General features: G+C 40.6%; 1 protein-coding gene across 2 annotated transcripts in view; it reads right to left on the reverse strand.

Moving 5' to 3' along the window:
* Nucleotides 1-18,318, reverse strand: part of sbf2 (SET binding factor 2) — a 92,824-nt gene that overhangs the window by 36,012 nt on the left and 38,494 nt on the right. For both annotated transcript variants that reach the window (XM_023410834.2, XM_023410833.2), the window contains exons 7-17: nucleotides 13,887-14,019; nucleotides 12,756-12,864; nucleotides 12,269-12,382; nucleotides 11,799-11,876; nucleotides 11,338-11,451; nucleotides 10,376-10,504; nucleotides 10,002-10,100; nucleotides 9,598-9,802; nucleotides 9,246-9,355; nucleotides 8,302-8,451; nucleotides 1,610-1,678 (exon numbers count right to left, since the gene is read on the reverse strand). In XM_023410834.2, the coding sequence (XP_023266602.1) occupies nucleotides 1,610-1,678; nucleotides 8,302-8,451; nucleotides 9,246-9,355; nucleotides 9,598-9,802; nucleotides 10,002-10,100; nucleotides 10,376-10,504; nucleotides 11,338-11,451; nucleotides 11,799-11,876; nucleotides 12,269-12,382; nucleotides 12,756-12,864; nucleotides 13,887-14,019 (1,310 nt within the window). The remainder of the gene's footprint in view (nucleotides 1-1,609; nucleotides 1,679-8,301; nucleotides 8,452-9,245; nucleotides 9,356-9,597; nucleotides 9,803-10,001; nucleotides 10,101-10,375; nucleotides 10,505-11,337; nucleotides 11,452-11,798; nucleotides 11,877-12,268; nucleotides 12,383-12,755; nucleotides 12,865-13,886; nucleotides 14,020-18,318) is intronic.

Genomic DNA, 18,318 nt, shown 5'->3' on the forward strand with positions numbered 1-18,318 from the left:
CAAACCAGCCAAATTGCAGGAAATATGGTCACAATCTTCTCTTCCAGCTTTGAATAATGGCCAGAGATGTTTTGCAGAACATTATGATGTCACAGTGAAGTTCACCTTTGACCATTTGGATGTAAAATTTCCTAACTTCATTTTATCCTTATACACTTGAGTTAATTTGTGTGATAATTAGTGTTAGGTAGAGTTATGGCCGGGGGTCACAGTGACCTTCGACCACCAAATTCTAATCAGTTCATCCTCGAGTCCAAGTGAATGTTTGTGCCAGATGTAATGTAATTCCCACTGGGCGTTCCTGATATATTGCATTCACTAGAACATGAGGTCACCATGACCTTGAACTTTGACTTTTTCCCACCAAAATTTAATCAGTTTATCTTTGAGTTGAAGTGGATGTTTGTGGCAAATTTGAAGAAATTCCCTCAGAGCGTTACTGAGATATCGCATTCACAAGGCCATAACCAAGTTTTTTGAGGTCACTGTGACCTTGACCTTTGACCACCAAAATCTCATCAGCTCATCCTTGAGTTGGAATGAAAGTTTGTGCCACATTTGAAGAAATTCCTTCAAGGTGTTACAGAGATATTGAGTTCAAGAGAATGGGACGAACAGATGTACCGACAACCTGAAAACATAATGCCTCTGGCCCTGGCTGTCGCCATGTCCCCTTACAGAAATAACTGCAATAAGCTGCACCACCAGTCAAACACTGGGCAATGTCCCGACCTGCTCAGTGTAGTCTAGATCAGTGGTTCTCAAACCTTTTCACATCAAGGACCCCTTAACTGACATAAATTAGACCACAGACCCCCATCTGATAAGACATGTGTTTTAAATATTTTATTACAGAAAGGGTTTGAAACCCATGACCAAAATAGTCATACATTCTGTCATTGTGTTACTTATGGACGGAATTATAGTGAAAATAAATGATTCCCCTTTTTTTGCTGGGGACCCCCAAGAACCCCTCCAAGGACCCCTGGGGGTTCCTGGAGCCCTCTTTGAGAACCGCTGGCCTAGCTTTCTTAATAAGAAATACTGTTAAACATGCTCCTGCTGCTTACTTCTGAAAAAAAAAAGTTAAACAGAAAACTGTCCAAAGTGAGGTCTGCAGACAGTTTTGAGTGTGGACATGAACCTGAAGGCAAACAGCGGTAGCTCCTCGGATTAGGCCACAAAGTCACTGGCGCCTGTTGACAATTATCCTGAATAACTCAGGCATTTTCCCTGGAAACTCACATTGCTTCTTGAGTTTTCAAGGGTCATTTGTCAACGTTTTGAGCAGTTCAAAAAAAAAGAGAAATGCAATCATCTCAAATTTATTGGTGGTGACAGCAGATTCAGTGGCTCAAACTGCAGTATCTGTATGGCTAGAAGCCACTTGGTTTAAATGAAAAAAAAAGGTGAATTGGAAACTGGTCTCATATGTATTTTGGGGTTTGTCGGTTGTACTGATCCTTTAGATGTGAAATTGAGAGGTATAGGTCTACACATTATATATTTAACCGAGCCATAGTTTGAATGCATAATAATGAAAATAGGAGAGAAATGGAAGCATTACGTTGAACTCACATACATCCTTGTTTTCAATTAATTTCCTTACCCTGTAAAAGACCGTTGACAGGGGCAGCAGTGCAGCAGCCATCGTGTACTCTTCTGAGCTGGAGCAGTCCTGTGGGCCAGACAAGAGGGGAGAAGTGAGAGCAGGGCACAACACAACGGGACACATGTTACAGAGCTCTGTGAACACCTTTTCACTGGAGCCCCAAAACAAGCAGCAGTGGTTTCCCACAGAGAGGTCACACACACTAGCATCAGAAGGAAAGTCCGCTGATGACATTTCTATCAGCATTCGTAATTTAAAGGAAAACCATTTTATAACTGCAACACTGAATCTATTGTAAAAAAAAATGAAAAGTTATAAGAAGAAACTGTATGTTAGCAATGTAGCGGTGTGATCTGGGGAGAACACTGGAGGGGGCAAAGCATTTTCAACAAACGTAACTTCCTGTTACATAAAGACACTCTGTCTTGTTAAATTTCAGGGCAATGCACAAAAAAAAAAAAAAAAAACCCTCACTCTGCTCTGCTCAACTATTAGGACATATGCTTTCAATAGCCTTATATAATCCCTGCCCTGACACAATTGTTAGACCGTTCCAGTCTTCAATTTATTGGTAATTTTATGTTTTGCATTCCTGAACTAGATTGCCATACAAGTCTCATTCAAGAAAATCACAAGACGTTGCATAAAATCCACTCACTTTGGCCATAAAACGCTTTGTCCATTTATCAAAAGTCCACAACTAGCCAGAAAGAAAATTTAATTCTCTTTTTTATTTTGTTTTTTTAAATCAGGGAATAGTTGAAGATATTCCCTCTTTGACATTTACACACCATGCCAAAGTGTCTTTGTATCTGGGATTGTTTCAGGTCAAAGAGGCGGCGCTTAATGGTGCTTTCAATAGAATGGTATTAAGATGAATAGTACATTAAGAGGCTTTGAGCGGGGGACTTAGGGGCCCAAACTAAACTTTTCCTACAGAGATCACAGAGAATGATGTGAACAGGAGTATATGAGAGGAGGATGCGAGTTGGACTTGAAAGCACTTAATTCACAGGAAATTGGTACTTCTCTCTGGTAAGCTTTGTTGGGATTTATTTGTTGAACTCTGCAAATGAGAATGGCCAGAGGAAACTTGATTTAGGACCACGTACAAACAACATCACTGATTCTGACATGGTGCCGCACCTCATAACCCTCCGTGGGGCCTCATTGCCAGAAAATGTGTACATCACAAGCATTTTCTTTTTCCTTCTTCTGTTTTTTTCTTTTTTAACAAGGTTCCTCTTAATATCACATGAAAATTAAAACACACACATAAAGAAAAGTTCCTTTACTGAGTTTTTCTTAAAAGTATCAATCTTTCATTTTGGTGGGAGAGATAGAAAGAAGAATGCTGCGCTTTCCGATAATGGTCCTCAATGGGGGCCTCTATTCCCACCATTTCTCGAGAAAATAAAAAACAAAAAACAAAACCAAAAAAAACTCCCCAAAAAACAGACACACACATACACACACACACAAGAATGTAGAGAGGGGAGAAAATGCAAAACACAAGTTCCACAGCCACACATGAAAGTCTGGCCCCCTGTCGACTAAGCAACATACTTTCCGTTTTATTTTTCTTGTCGCTAGTGTTTTTCTTTGCAGTTATTTGGGCTGTGGTACAATGTTCCAGCTTGGAACGGGACCAAAGCATTGTTTACCAGCATCCTTAACAATGCTGCAGGTCACAGGAGTTCATGGACCCCAGTCAAAATAGAACAACAAGTGGAAATGCACAGGCATAAAAGTGTGAATATCTAAAAAAACAGCCTTATTCCGATATAAAGAGTGACGTTCAGTAATGCATGTCATCAGTTCGTTGAAACAGAAACTTATGACGACAGACATTTTCAGCACTGAAAAGGAAAAAAAGTTTCAGATGGAGAAAACCTCACAAGCTTTGTCCGAAGGCTGATTCAACACGTCATTTCTCATACAAAGTGACATTATCAGGTTTACTTAAACCCCACTTATTATATCTACATACCTCCACCTTAATCTCATGTAAGCAGACAGAGAGGCTAAGTGACAGCTCAAAAGCTTTGGAGGTCAACTAACAAAGCATAACAAATGAAATCTACAGCAGGTCTGCAATTAGACTCAATGAAAAGGGAAAAAAGTAGCAGAGCTGTTGGTACTCTAACTTCACAAAGGTAAGACTATTGTCTTTAGGACTCCATCATTGTCATAGAGCTGAACAGATCCACATGTTGCAGGGTGGGGAAAATATCTTAGCTTACTTGGGATTTTAAAAATGGAGGAATAGGAGGTTGTTGTGTATCCCCACATTTGTTTGCGAGGACACCCTGCTGTCTTCCTTTCCTCCTATTATTTATTGTAGTCTCACCATTTTTTCCTGCATTCTTGAAGCTGCAGGAGCTATGTTAGCTATGATGACTAACACAGCCATTCCGTGTAAGACACGTATACAGCGAGCAAAAACAAGAAGCTTGAGCATGTGACACAAACGCTAGAGGATGTGAACAAACATCAGCTTCCTGTGTGTTTCAGAGATGTTAGTACTTTCCAGGAAAGCTGTGAGAAGAGCTGACTTGCTGGCATGCTTTTATGAAACCTTTGAGGTTAAGGATATACAAAAAGATGTTTAACTTAGAGGCTGCTACTATTAATTGAGTCATTAATAGGAAGAGGAATAAGCCACATAGTTGAGCTCTGTGCTGTCAAGATGAGCAACAAACAGAGATTCCATAGCGAAAGCATGAAATCTGATTAACGCAGATGTTTACCTGGCCATACTGGTGGACATTTTAGAGAAACAGTTATCTGAACATGGGAATGATGTCCAGTGCAGATTCCCAGTGACCATGTTACGTAAGGCAGTCCATCAAGGCCACGAAGGCAGACAGGGGCCATGTTCTCACAGCAAGAGACTAATTCATGATCCAAATAATGTAAAAATGTAATGAAGTCATCTATTGACTATTAAAGGAGATGTTCAAAGCCTTTAGGCTCCAAGGGGTGTGGGGGAATGGGGAGCACAGACTCAGTTGGTGGGGAGGTAGAGTTTATCAGACTTCAGCAGTCTGCAATTTAGTCAGATAAAATGCTGTATAGTACTCAGACTTTTCCATCATCTGTGTTTAACGCATGTCCTTGCACCCTGTTCCATGTCAGACGGTCAAGCTCAGGATTTTGCAGAACTCAGGGACTCCATGCTGTTGCAGCCACTTCCCATGGACCTCCCGCCCTATTCTCTCTCAACGTAAACTGCCATTCAGAGCATGCTTTTGAGCACCATCATGAGGCCCTTGGCCATGAGAGAGCAGAGCACAGAGGGCTCATAATCCTATCTGACAGGAAATGGTTGGGATGCCAGGATACATCCACAGCAGGGCTCATTCCCCCACATGGCTTGCGCAACATTTAGTCCTAAAAGCTGGAGCAATGACGAGACGCACACACACACACACATACACACACACACACAAACAAATAAAAGTGCAATTAACTCAAATGGCTTAATGAGGGTTGTTACTGTGCGTGATTCATGGCAGAGAAATGCCACAAATCTGGATTTCAACAGATGTTTAAACAGGAAAAATAGGTCACTTTAAACTTTCGGACCATATCATCTCAATCCAGACAATGTTTCAACATTGTTTTGTGAATTAGGAAAAAAACATAAAGACTGAAAAGCAAATGAATACGTTCTGACAAAGTACAGTACCACCTGATTCTAATGTCCTAACCTTTGACCTATTTTACATTTTTGTACCGTGTCCTGCAGCTACGCTCCCTTGCGTACCTTTCAAAGGAAAACACTGATTACAACCAGACAACAGAGCTGTCACTTAGCCTGAACTTGACAGTTAAATGATAAATGTTGTAATTGGCCTCATAATGATGATGTCACCGTGGATCAATGTGTCACATCAACATATATGCCAGAAATCCTAATGAGGCAACATGCTGTCATTGTATAAAGAGCAAGCAACATTTTTTGCAGAATAGGTCACTCCGGCTTTGTTAGGCAATGAAGGATCTCTCACACACACACACACCCACACAACTTCTGACAATGGTGAACTCTATGTAATATCATTTTGGGGTTCTTACGTGGCTGAGCATTGAAAGAAAGGGCAGGATGCAGAATATGAAAGTAATTACTGGCCCAGCAATTTACTATTTTTATTCCTTTCACAGCTAGTCTGAGACAAATCACTCACAACTTAACTGAGACCAAGAAATGAAAGCCAGGAACAAATGCTTGGCTTCCATCGTTAAGAAAGAGAAAAAATGACAAACAATGCACAATAAAATCTAAAAAAAAATAATAATAATAAACCCCCCCCCCCCCCCCCCAAACAAGCAGGAAGCCATGAGAGAAAAGCTGACTATATGTTATCCCATGCTGCATTTAAGTACACTCCATATCAAGTCCCCTCTACTTGTGTAAAATCATTACTTTTCACCCTTTATGGCTGTGGATCACATATACATTTTAATCTATATCAAAAGTTAGGCAAGACAGACCTCTCTCACAGTATTTTATTATGAGCCGTTATTATGAACAGATGCAATCAAAAAAGCAATGTCAGCATTACCCCCAGTGTGGGTTTACCAGCTTGTGTTGCAAATAGCAGATAAAGTACAGATTACATCTGTATTTTTCCAGATGTGCATGACAATTACCTGTTTTTGTGGAATCTGTCCTTGACTAAATAAGTTCTGTAAAACTTGGACTAGATGTATTTCATATTAATCTCCTCAAGGCACCCCACAGGGAGGTTTTCTGCAGTGTTCATCATTTCATATTAGAGCTCATTTCATGTCCAGCTTGGAAAAACAAAACAATATACATATACTATATAAATAGTATATGCATATGTGTGTGTGTATATATATATATATATATATATATATATACCTGGATATAAGAGAGCACCACAACAACTGCACATCAAAACAGTATGCAGCTTTGCATCAAGTAGTAGTTAGAGTTAAACTACAATTAAAGCCTTGACTAAAGAGGTCATGCAAGGGAGATGGTGGCTTTTTGGCTTTTCAACAAATGCACATCATTGATAAACTACTGTCAATACAGAGTTCATCTCCCGGAAATGAAGACAGTGAAACACTGCGAAGCATAAAAAAAGGAGGGTGCAACAAGCTTTCCTTTTCACCTCTTCCTGCATACGTCGAATCAGTAGCTTTTTCATGCATAACTTCTGTGATCCAAAGTCATCAATGCTGCACTTGGTTTCATTTTGACCTGTTGTATAATTGCAGAGCAAATGACACGTCAAACCTTGTGTGTCCCTGGCCCAGGCAGATGTCGGGATTAAATGGCTTTCTATCATTTAAGGGGGGGAGAGAGGAATGTCTGGAATCTGAAGCCACTCCATAAAAGCTGCTCTCTGCGAGGACTGCTTAAAATTATTAAAATCCCTGGAAAGGGCTGATTCAAGGCAGTAAAACATGAGGAACTACCAATAAAGACCTGCTGCTATGGTTGAGTGAAGCCTCACTGACTGTTTACGAGCTGCACAAAAACACATTACTTACTCACTTTGACAAGTAGCCGAGGCATGAGGGCACCATGAAGAGACAAACATACTATCTGATAAACAATGTTGGGACACGCTGCCTGACTGTTGTTAACAAAGATAAACTTGAAAATGAAGGGAAAAAAAACATTGAAGAGGAGAGGTTGGCTTGTGCTACACAGGTTATGTGTGCTACTGCCACACATAAACAATGCTTTTGCTAAATTTGAAGAAGTTACAGTTCAGAAAAAATATCATCTGCCGAAAATGTGAGGTATAGGGCAAAAACATTCAGAGACGGATGAGTGTACAGTGAACTTTGGCATCAGTTTTAGATAATGCTTTGTCAACATATTGGTAAAACCCTGAGTTCGTAGTATTTGATTGCCTCAGTTAATTCTTTAGATCAGTTTTGGTCACATCTGTTGAGGAAGCATAAGACAAAGCCATCTACGAACCTTGACTGTGGTCTGCTGGCTAAGAAAGCTTATTGAATCAATCTTTCAACAATATTCATAGCAATATTTTCTTCAAATTACATTATATTCTGTTTGCTATGATAAGAATAACACAAAAACTCTGAAATGAGATTCACTTTCACAGTTTGGGTAAGCCTGCTGGACCAAAACAGGTCAAATGGTCAAAAGGTACAACTACTGCACATCACAGTCTCTGATGTATGATGCAATTTCATTGAATGTTGCATTATGTCTGGGGTGGGAACAGAGTGAATCGTAGATGTAGTTTTTCCTCTCCAAATTTTTGCTTTCACAGCAATTTTTGATGAAGAATCTAAAAACCATTGACATCATTGTTTAAGATGATAAGTTGATTAAGTTTTAAAATGATCAATTGATCATTCAGTCTACCAAATGTCAGAAGTGACTCACAATTTTCTACAGCCAAAGGTGACTTGAACAATGACTTAAACAATCTATTGATTATTAAAGTTATTGTTAATTCATTTTTGATCAACTAATAGATTAGTTGACTGATTGTATATCACGATCTTGACATTACAAGAAAAAAATATCTAGACTTTTTAAAGATAATAATTTATTTGTAATTTGCCTCCTCGGCTGCATGGACTATTACTACACGTTTCCCATCCATTTACAGTACGGACGCAGCAGAGACGAGTTTCTGTGACTTGTGTTGGCATGACTGGCTCTTCCTTACCTGGAGGGCACAGTTCATCATACGAATGATGTAGTCAAACTGTTGGTGGTCCATGATGGCGCGGTTCTGCTGAACATGAAGACTCAGTTCCTCAGTCAGACACTGGCGAGCTGCCTTGCCTTTCAGTGCGCGCAGTGCAGCCGGCAGTGTCTGTTAAGTAGAAGGGAGACAAAAGGGGTTTTAGTAAAGAAAAAAATACCTCTACATTAAGTGGCTGACCTGACATGACAGGTTGACTAGAAACAGACAAGACAATTAACAATGTGTGATTGCTCAAAAAATGGGAAACACCTTTCCTTCTTGAGATTTTCAAGTTTCTTGAGAAAGCAGACCCTTATTACACAGATAAAGAGCGATGGTTTTATTTTGCTATCTATTCACTGCTTACAGCAACACTATGTACCAACACAGTCCTTCCAGCTACTCTGACTTGCTGCATGGTTATGCTCACAATTTGGCAGGGAAGAATTTACGGGCTCATGGGGTGTTCAGAGGATGCATGCTATACATTCTTACATTTGCACAGAGATGCATGCCTGTACTATATAACTCCTATATGAAGCCACAGGGATACATAAAGTAACTGGCAACCATCCCATTTTAAACACATCTGCATATTGTGCAGAACGTTCACCTATGACTTCACATGGGGCTGCTATGAAGGAAAACTGGAACTGACATCAATAGTTAATGCTTAGCAAAGTTAGCAAGCTAATAACATGGATTCAGAGTGCGTTTTGGTACATGCTCTAAACATTTCTGTGTCTGAGTGTCTGCGTTTTCTGCGTGTCAGCTGGGATATATTAGAATGACAAAAGGTGAGAAGAGATCCACAGCTCCATAACGGCCTGCTGGAGTGGAATAACACAAAGGACAGACGCCTCCAGTTAATGAGCTTGTTTAGAGGTTGATTAGCTCCTCTGATGAAAGACATTGTGCATCACCTTTTCAGTCTCCAAGGTCTTGTTATCAAAGATGAAGGAAATGCAGCTTCGCACCACCTCCAGCCTGCGAGCGCTGTTAAACACGGAGCCACTTTTTCCCATAATGGACACTGGAATACAGGAGATGGAAGAGGAGGAAAATCAGGGAGAGGAATCACTGCATGTTAAAACTAAAGATGCTACAAACATCCAGGACATATTTAGCGGATACCAGTCATGTTAAATTTATCACTGTGGGAAATTTCACACCTAAACCAGGTATTTTAAGTCTAAAGACTTTTATACAATGTTCATATCATCGCAGCAGTGCAGAATATATTGTGCAATGACAGGTGTTTAAAGTTGGCCATACCAACAGGTGGTCCAGCAGGTACAACACACTTCCTTTCAGGTCTCACAGAAGGAGGTGCGCTGCTGTATTTTGCCACACCCTCCTGCAGCAGCTTCTCCACCTTTTCGTCAGCCAGCAGGGGGAAGGGTACCTGGTGCACGCGCAGGTGGGACCCCTCTGACGGTCGAGGCACTTTCTGGAATGCCATGTGGGGGTTCGGGTTCTCCTACAGCATATCCGCCAGGGAACAACATTAATTAATAGGATACACACTTGTATATACACCAGTCAGCCGCAAAATTAAAACAAAAAAATGATTGGTGTAAAAACATGTAAACACATGTTTAGCATGCTAAAATGAGGACATCTGCTCTGTATGGTACAACAACAGAGATCTAGTTGTAGTTATGTGCATGAAGACTTACATTTCTGAACAGCTGCTCAGAGAGTTCCCTGATGTGCTTCTGCAGCATGACAGGGCCGACCTCTTCTTCCTTAAAGCTGTCAATGTCTAAGGCCACCAGCTACAAAACACACAACCAACAAACAAAGAAAACAATAAAACAGTAGTTGGTGCATCATCTAGGCAAATACATTCAAATACAGTGTTCCTGCAGGACCATTAGTGATAACTGATAGTAACCTTATCAAACAGATAATCATACACAGATCAACCATATGTGAGCAGTCCATAGTCACTTAAGTGTAAAACAATATTTGTGTTTGAACTTCACCACTTAACAGATTTAGAGTGAAGGGTAAAAAGTTCAGCTTTAAATGGAGCATCGTGGTACAGTACCTCATCAAAGAGATCACAGGCTCTGTAAGGCGGACCTCTCTCTGAGACAAAGCCAGCGAAGGCCATGCCATCCAAAACCTTGGTCAGGAAATCATTCTCAATGAGGCCTCGCTGGCCCAGGAAGGCAGTCTGGATAATGTCAGAATTAGAGCAATTACAATCCGGCACAGATGGGAGCAATGTAATGTTATTCATATGGATATACTGTAGACTGAAAAACAAGAGTGATCACAGCCATTTTTAGATCAAGATTACAAAACCTTCAAAAATATCTCTGCAGGGGGAGGCTCAGACTGACATCTTTTATTGTTGAAATCATGGATAAGTTCTACAGCATGTACAAAGAGGGAAATAAATCTATTTACAAATGACTACATGCAAATGAATTTAATTTACTTTATGCATAATTATTTGTGCTTGTGGGTAGAAGAGATAAAACACAGTTCTCTCAAGCCTCCTCCACTAAGCGATACCAGGCCACTAAGCAGAGCGTTTGTTTATAATGTGATCCATGTGGGGTACTTTGAGGATGATGTGCTAAGGGGTTACTATGGAGACACCACAGACACGAACAAACAAAAACCCCAGCACAAAACAAAAATGTAAACCTAATACTTTTCATATGGCTCATTGCCGGGTTTTGCCCAAGGTTGCGGGACTGTGTCCGAAGCTTGCATAAACAAAAGGATAGCATCACAGAAGAGTCATGGAGCCTCTACGACACATGCATACACAAACACACACTTTATACACCCCTGACAGGTTTATGTGTCAGGTCTTTACATGTAATTCCACACTCCCTGCTGGACTCTGGCTAAAACATTCTTGGCAGATTTAAAGAACAATGTGTTTGCTGATGAGCAATTGCTAAAGAAAAAGAATCTAAGGTCACATATCGGGGAATAAGGTTTTTGACAAATCGGAATTTCTACAGTGGGAATTCCCTTATGTTGTTTTCTTACCTTGTGAAAATGAATAACTGGTTCAGAATGGATGCGGATGAGCTGCAGGCAAGACCTGTAGCCCTGGAAGAGTTGTGCAAACAGCCTGAGAAAGACGGCCCTCACCTCTTTATCCTGGAACACACACACACACACACGCACACGCACACGCACACGCACACACACACACACGCACACACACGCACACACACACACACAAACTTCATCAAACACCTATGCCACATTTGCAGTCTCATAAGTTAATTATGCAACAGACATGTTTTTTGTCTTGAGGCTAATGGGTTACCGTCAGTTGGTGCCCTCACTCCAACGCTAAGCGTTTTGCGATAAGATACTTTTTTTTGATGAAGGCAAACATGTCCTCCTCATGTGGGAGGAGGAGGAGGACATCACTTCACATAATGGAACACCCTGAGGATCGCGAATGAAAGAGGGGGCATGTGATAGCAATGCTGACTTACCAACAACTTGAGGTTGGAGGGGGCAGTGCGAGGCGGAGGGAATGCATTGTCTGCTATCTCCAGATCAGGGTGTAAAACCTAAGAAAAAGAATTTATCTCCAGATTATTGATGTTTTCATTTGGCACATGCTTTTATATACAGAAATTTGCAATTACTAAAACAGCAACATAAGTGATGGATGGCTAGCGAGATAATTCAAAATATCAGAAAGTATCATATAACGTAATTAAGAAGGTAAAGCAAGAACATCACTTTTACCAGCAGTCACTGAGCAAGTTTCTGTATACGAATACAAGAATTACTTTAGTAAGTACCTTGTGTGTGTATTAATGTGTTTTTCTTACTCACTTCAAATGACATCATATTGTCATTATTTAAATAATATGGTTGCACCTGTGTGCGTGTGTGTGTGTGTGTGTGTGTGTGTGTGTGTGTGTGTGTGCATGTGTGAGTAGGTGTTTGCGTTTACCAGAGACAGGGAAGACTGTGTTTGGTGTAACAGAGGTTCAGGGAGCAAGGACAAGTGGATACACTCAGGGATCTTTATTGTTCCTCCATCCAGGTCAGCAATAATAACATCCAACTGGTGAACACACATAAAAACACTGACAAATCAGGTCGCTTGATTGCAGCTGGAGTGTGTCTGTGAGGTACAACACGTATGCCTGACGGGGTTCAGCCAAAAGCAGCTAAATAAACATCTTGTAGGAGGGCAGTCTACTTAATCTTCATGTGTAAAAACTTCCTGAAACCAAAGGGCTTGTTATGGGAACACTCTTGCCAGTATAAAGAACAAACAGTAAAATGTCATGATGCATCATCACTTTTAGGATATCAAAATAAACTCTAAAAGACTCCAAGATTTGTTAATGATTCACAGGTGTTTGGAAGTAAAGTTTATGATCTTCAAGCTCTGCACACAAGTAAGAGGATGCACATGACACATCGACACTCACCAGATCCTGGATTTCAGTCTGAAACATGGAGTGCACGCCGATGATGAAGGGAGTGGGTGAGCTTAGGACCTCCAGCAGCCGCGAAGGTAGAATAGGGATGTATGGGTAACTGAAAACATGAGAGGACATTAAGAATTAAATAAAAGAATATGTTCAATAAGACTAGGAAGACAGATAAGGAAGAATTACTGGATGGCCGAGAAACTGAGAGCCTAAAATAAACTTCCCTGCAGGGAAGTGGATGTGGTTGACTGGCTGCTATTATGAAATTGAAACTCAAATGAGTGATAGGACTGCAATAAAGATAGAAACTGGCTATTGCGTGGTTCTCAGATAACATTCATACATTTTGCAATGTTATCATTGACAAGTTTTGGAAATTTTACATCATCATCAAATACCGGAAACTAGGGCAGTGTGACAAAATTACGTTAATACTGATATTAACTACACTGATAGGGTGACTTCCACATAATATATGCATAACATGTCGAGAAACACAATCAATGATGAGGGAATGACCCCAAATTGGCAGACGGATTCATATGTCATTTCACTACAACAGTCAGATAATCTCAACACTTACTTAATCATCAAGATCAGGATTATGTACCATTCACCTGTTACTACACCGAAAGTGTAAATTATTGTTACTGTTATTATTATTATTGTATTATCATTATTATTATTGTTGTTATTATTGTTATTATATTACTTGGGCAAAACAGTGAACAACAATAACATCGCCTACCATTACAGTTTGCCACCAGTGTCCTGTGTGTGAATGGTCATGTTTAATGGTCATGTAATATTGAGTAGAAAAATTACTTCTAAAATTTCTGTCACAAGATAGATAGTGGATCTGTTTCATAAAAGAGAAGGAAACTGATCACTGTACAAATGAAAGGCTCTTTTAGGGGAAGTGAATTCTACATATACAGTACAAGGTTAAATAAAATGTGACCTTTAAGGGTGATCTCATCCCATGGATATAGCTGTTTATAGAACTGAATACAGTGAAGTTAAGCATCAAGTCGGATCACAAGCTATTGAAGTCATAACACCAGCCAAGGCGTTAGTGGAAAGTCACATGAGGGTCTGTCCCACTGCCGGGGTCAAACACATACTTACCTGTATTTAAGGGGAAACATGAGGGCTTCCAGGGCACGGCACGCCTCTCCAAGCCTCTGGTAACTGGTGGAGTGGAACAAAACCTTGTGCTCTGTCAGAACCGCACAAAACAGGCTTAAAACATTTTGGATTCCTGGAACGAGAAAATAACAGGGAACAAAATGAATGAGGTATTGGTTCGAATATGACTTGCACATTGTTCCAGATCATTCATCAAACATTCATGGCTATTTGTGCAGGATTTTAAAACCTCAAACACAGATTAGGACAAACAATATCCATTTGCTCTACGCGTCCCCATAACTGCTTCGAGACACACAATACAAAAAAAAACCCGATATGAAACCCGAAATATTCCACCACCTCTGGTTTCATTCTGCTGCAACCTCCGCAACTTGTCTGCCATCAACTTTTCCTCCATGGCCACCATCCAAAAGCAACACACCTATCTCAGAGCTGCTGAGAGAAAATGGCATAAAACCAGTGACCCCACTGACCTCATGGGCCTCAGTCATCTTCCTTCTCATCCAGTATCAGCGCTGCAAAAACCACTTTTTGCAATAAGATCAGCAAGACCGCAGACCTTCAAAACTTTTCTCAATCCACCACCACTCCCACCAGACACAAACCTCTCAGCTTGAATATGTGTCGCCATGCTCTTCTCCGCCTCCTCTGGTCAATGGTTCAACCTGTCCCTCACTCAACACCACATGTCCAACCCTGTCTCCCCAGGTCAAGGACGCATGTTTTCTCTCATTCACACCTCTCACTGAGAATGATGTGTCAAAACTTCTGAGTAGTTGTCCTACTACATGTGCGCTGGATGCCTTTCCCACAAACCTTCTCCAAGCCATATCTCCCACCATTGTGCCAGCAATCACACGTGAGATGAATGCTTCTTTGGCTTCGGGTACATTTCCAACTGCATCCAAACAGGCTCAGGTAACTCCTCTCCTCAAAAAACCATGACTTGACACTGCTGAAGTTGACAACAATTGACTGGTCTCTTTACTTCCATTCTTATCTAAATATATTGAAAGGGCAAATTTCAAGCAGGTCTCAGAATTCCTCTCACAGAATGACCTCCTCAATCCAAATCAGTTGGGCTTTAAGAGTGGCCACTCCACTGAAATGGCTCTGCTGTCTGTGACTGAAGCTCAGCTCAAGCTCAGCTGCGGTTCTGAGCTTGTTGGACCTATCAGCAACATTTGTTACAGTGAACCGCCGCAACCTGCTATCTGTACTCTACTATACTGTACTCATTTCAGGTAAAGCGCTTTCTTGGTTTGAATCCCATTTCACTGGGAGCTCCTTCAGTGTATAATGGCAAGGACAAATGTCCTTATTCCATCCCCTCCCCAAAGGATTAGTACTCAGACCCCTATTCTTTGCAATATACACCATCTCCTTGGGTCCAATTATCCGCTCGCATGGCTTCTCATATAACTGCTGCACAGACAGCACCAAACAACGCCTGTCCTCCCATTTCACGACCCCTCTGCCCTCTGACATATCCACATGGATGAAGGAATGCCACCTTCAACTAAACCTCTCTAAGACTGAACTCTTAGTCATCCCAACCAATCTGTCTCTCCATAACGATATCAATATAAAAATAACCTCTTCATCTCTTACTGCAAACAGGGTACTGAGAATCTTCAAGAATCACTTGAAGACTCATCTCTTCTGAGAGCACCTCCTCTTCTAACACCTCTAACACCCTAATATGCCTAACTAGAACTTTCTGCTCAGTTTACCTGATCTTCTTCCACCTATTGAATAGAGGTAGTACTAAGTACTTACACCAAGGTCTCCTACTGAACTAAAGCTTAAGTGTTGTCTCTTGTAAGTGTAAATTTTTTGTAATTGTGGCAGTGCTGTGCAGATCAAACTACCAATCATATATAGAAGGTTGTAGTGCTACTTATGGATTGGATAGCCATGTCTGGGTACGGGTATAAGCCTCATTTTGAAATTTGTTCTGCCAGTGGTGAACATCACTTAGTCTGCACAGGCAACTGCAGCCTCACCGGTTTATTGATTAAATTCTGCCAAAACAGTATTCCCAGTCTTTATCACTGGCACTGCACCACCTCTGTGTTTTAAATAGCATGGAACAAATTCTGAGCTAAAGCTGGTGTAGAGCAGTATGAAAAAAATTCAAGAGAGAAAAGAATGTGTGCATATTTAACTAAATTACTGCGAATTACACAGTTACTTTGGTTTAGCTGTCTTAATTGTGATTGCCAAAGGTTTAATCTAAAATAAAAGAGCTGAGAAGTTGCAACTACACAACAACTACAATAGCAAGAGTTTGAATCACTGCACATAATCTGCAGTCCGTCCACTACTATTTTAAGCCATGTAACCTGCTGGCTCATGAAGACAATAATAATACATGTCCACAATGTAACGGGACAGTTTATGTTAAACACCGAATATGAACCTATGGGAAAACTCATCTCTGAAAAACAAAGGAAATGACAGACTCTCATACAGTATAAATAATTTTTCAAATGCCGATGTGACAATCAGGAAGAATTCCAAGTTTACAGTTCCTGTTATTGTTTCCTATCAAGCAACTGACAGACCAATTCATCACACATTGGAGTGATAAGGAGAGAGGAACACTGGCAGACATATCCGCGCCACTGGGGGCGCTGGGTCTGGATGTTTGGCTGTCTGAGTGGAGCAGGTCAGTGATAAACAGGAAACACGAGCCTCAACAAAATCTGAGTTTTGAAGGTGAAAGGGCTCGTCAAACCAAATGAGTTTATTCATCTTATTTACACATTGTGGTTCCAAATGATGCATTTTTGATGCCACCTTTTTCTATTGCGAGAGCTGCAAGAGTGTGCCTTGGTCATGTGACCAGACTATTGAGGCTCAGGTTTCATAATCACACCTCAGGTTCAGGTGTTTACTTATCTTGTGGAAACAGCGACACATTTCCGCGCCCTAAATAAAAAGTAACAGCCCCGGACAAAAGAAGAGACAAAGGCAACAAACAACAAATGGTAGGTCTGTTGATGCACGGTTTTATCTCGCCCTGGGGAATGTACTTCCTGTCCAGTGTGACATGTTTAACACACATTCCTCACTGGTGACTCGAGTGACCTGTGCACAAAAAATGATGTGCCGACCTGCCCGTCTGCACAGCGACTAGCCTTACATAGACATAAAGATGACCTAATAAGTGTAAACGATGCACTTGTTCTCTGAGTTTAGCTGATCAGTTGACATATGATATTTACCTTCCTGTCAGCATGCAGAGAAATAATCAGTTTAAGGGCAGAAGAATGATTAACTGCCTGAGTCTGTCAGTCACTTTCACTCTGTATGCCATGAGGGCTTGGCTCTCACTCAGGTGCTCCTGACATATGTCCTCCTACAACCAAAAACAATTATCATATTACAACAAACTGTTACTTATTGTTACAACAGCAGGAGGACGGACAACAGACAGATAACTTTTACTCTTGCAGTATGTATTGGATATGGATAGACGAATCCACTCATTGTTAAAGGAAAAGTGCAGCACTTTGGAAAATATAATTACTATCATTAGAAGAAGGATACTACCATTATATCTGTATGGAAAATATAAGGCTTACAACCAGGAGACAGTTAGCACTGCATAGCGTGTAGATGGGGAGAAAAAGCAAGCCAAGCTCTGCCCACAGGGAAAAAAATAGATGAATAAAAATGAAAAAAGAATCTGCCCATACCAGCATCTCTTTACCTCACCAATTCTTCACAACATTTCATGTTGTGTTTGTCGTTTTACACGTGTAACAGTGACAACTTGTGGTTTTAGGACTAGCTAATTTCCCCTCCTTACAGTCTTTATGCTAAGCTCCCGGCTATAGACTTGTATATTAATAATTATTATATTATAAGCGAATAACTGTATTCCCTAAAATGTCAAACTCTTCCCCTCAACAGCAAATTTGAAACTGAAAAAAGAAACAAAAAAACCCAAAACAAATACAAATGGTATCGTGTCACCTGTCTTTGACACCCTGCAATAGTTTGAGCACAGTGTTTTTATACAACAGTGAAAATACTGTCATGTCACCCTGACCTCAGATGACTTGACAATAATTAAAGCAAGTCAGACTTGAGCACAACAACACTTAACACTTATCATGCAGTGCTGTTTGCATAATGTACTGTACTGATTAATGTAAACCAGTTTATGAAGACTCACAGACCATCGCTGGGTATGTGATTGTTTTGTTTTGTGTATCCAGATCCCAGATCGGCTACAAATGCTTGACTTCCACATGACCCTGATCACATGTGTATCAGTGAAGTACCCCCCCATGCGCATGTTCTAAACTTTGTCCAAACAAAAAGAGGATGGTGTTAATACACTCAGGAAATAAAATCCACTCTATTTTGAAGCACATTTTTCTAATCAAATGAGAAT

The sequence above is a fragment of the Seriola lalandi genome, unplaced genomic scaffold (assembly GCF_002814215.2).
Source record: "Seriola lalandi dorsalis isolate HSWRI2012SDOR001 ecotype SW California unplaced genomic scaffold, Sedor1 jcf7180002054440, whole genome shotgun sequence".
Classification (NCBI taxonomy): Eukaryota; Metazoa; Chordata; class Actinopteri; order Carangiformes; family Carangidae; genus Seriola; species Seriola lalandi.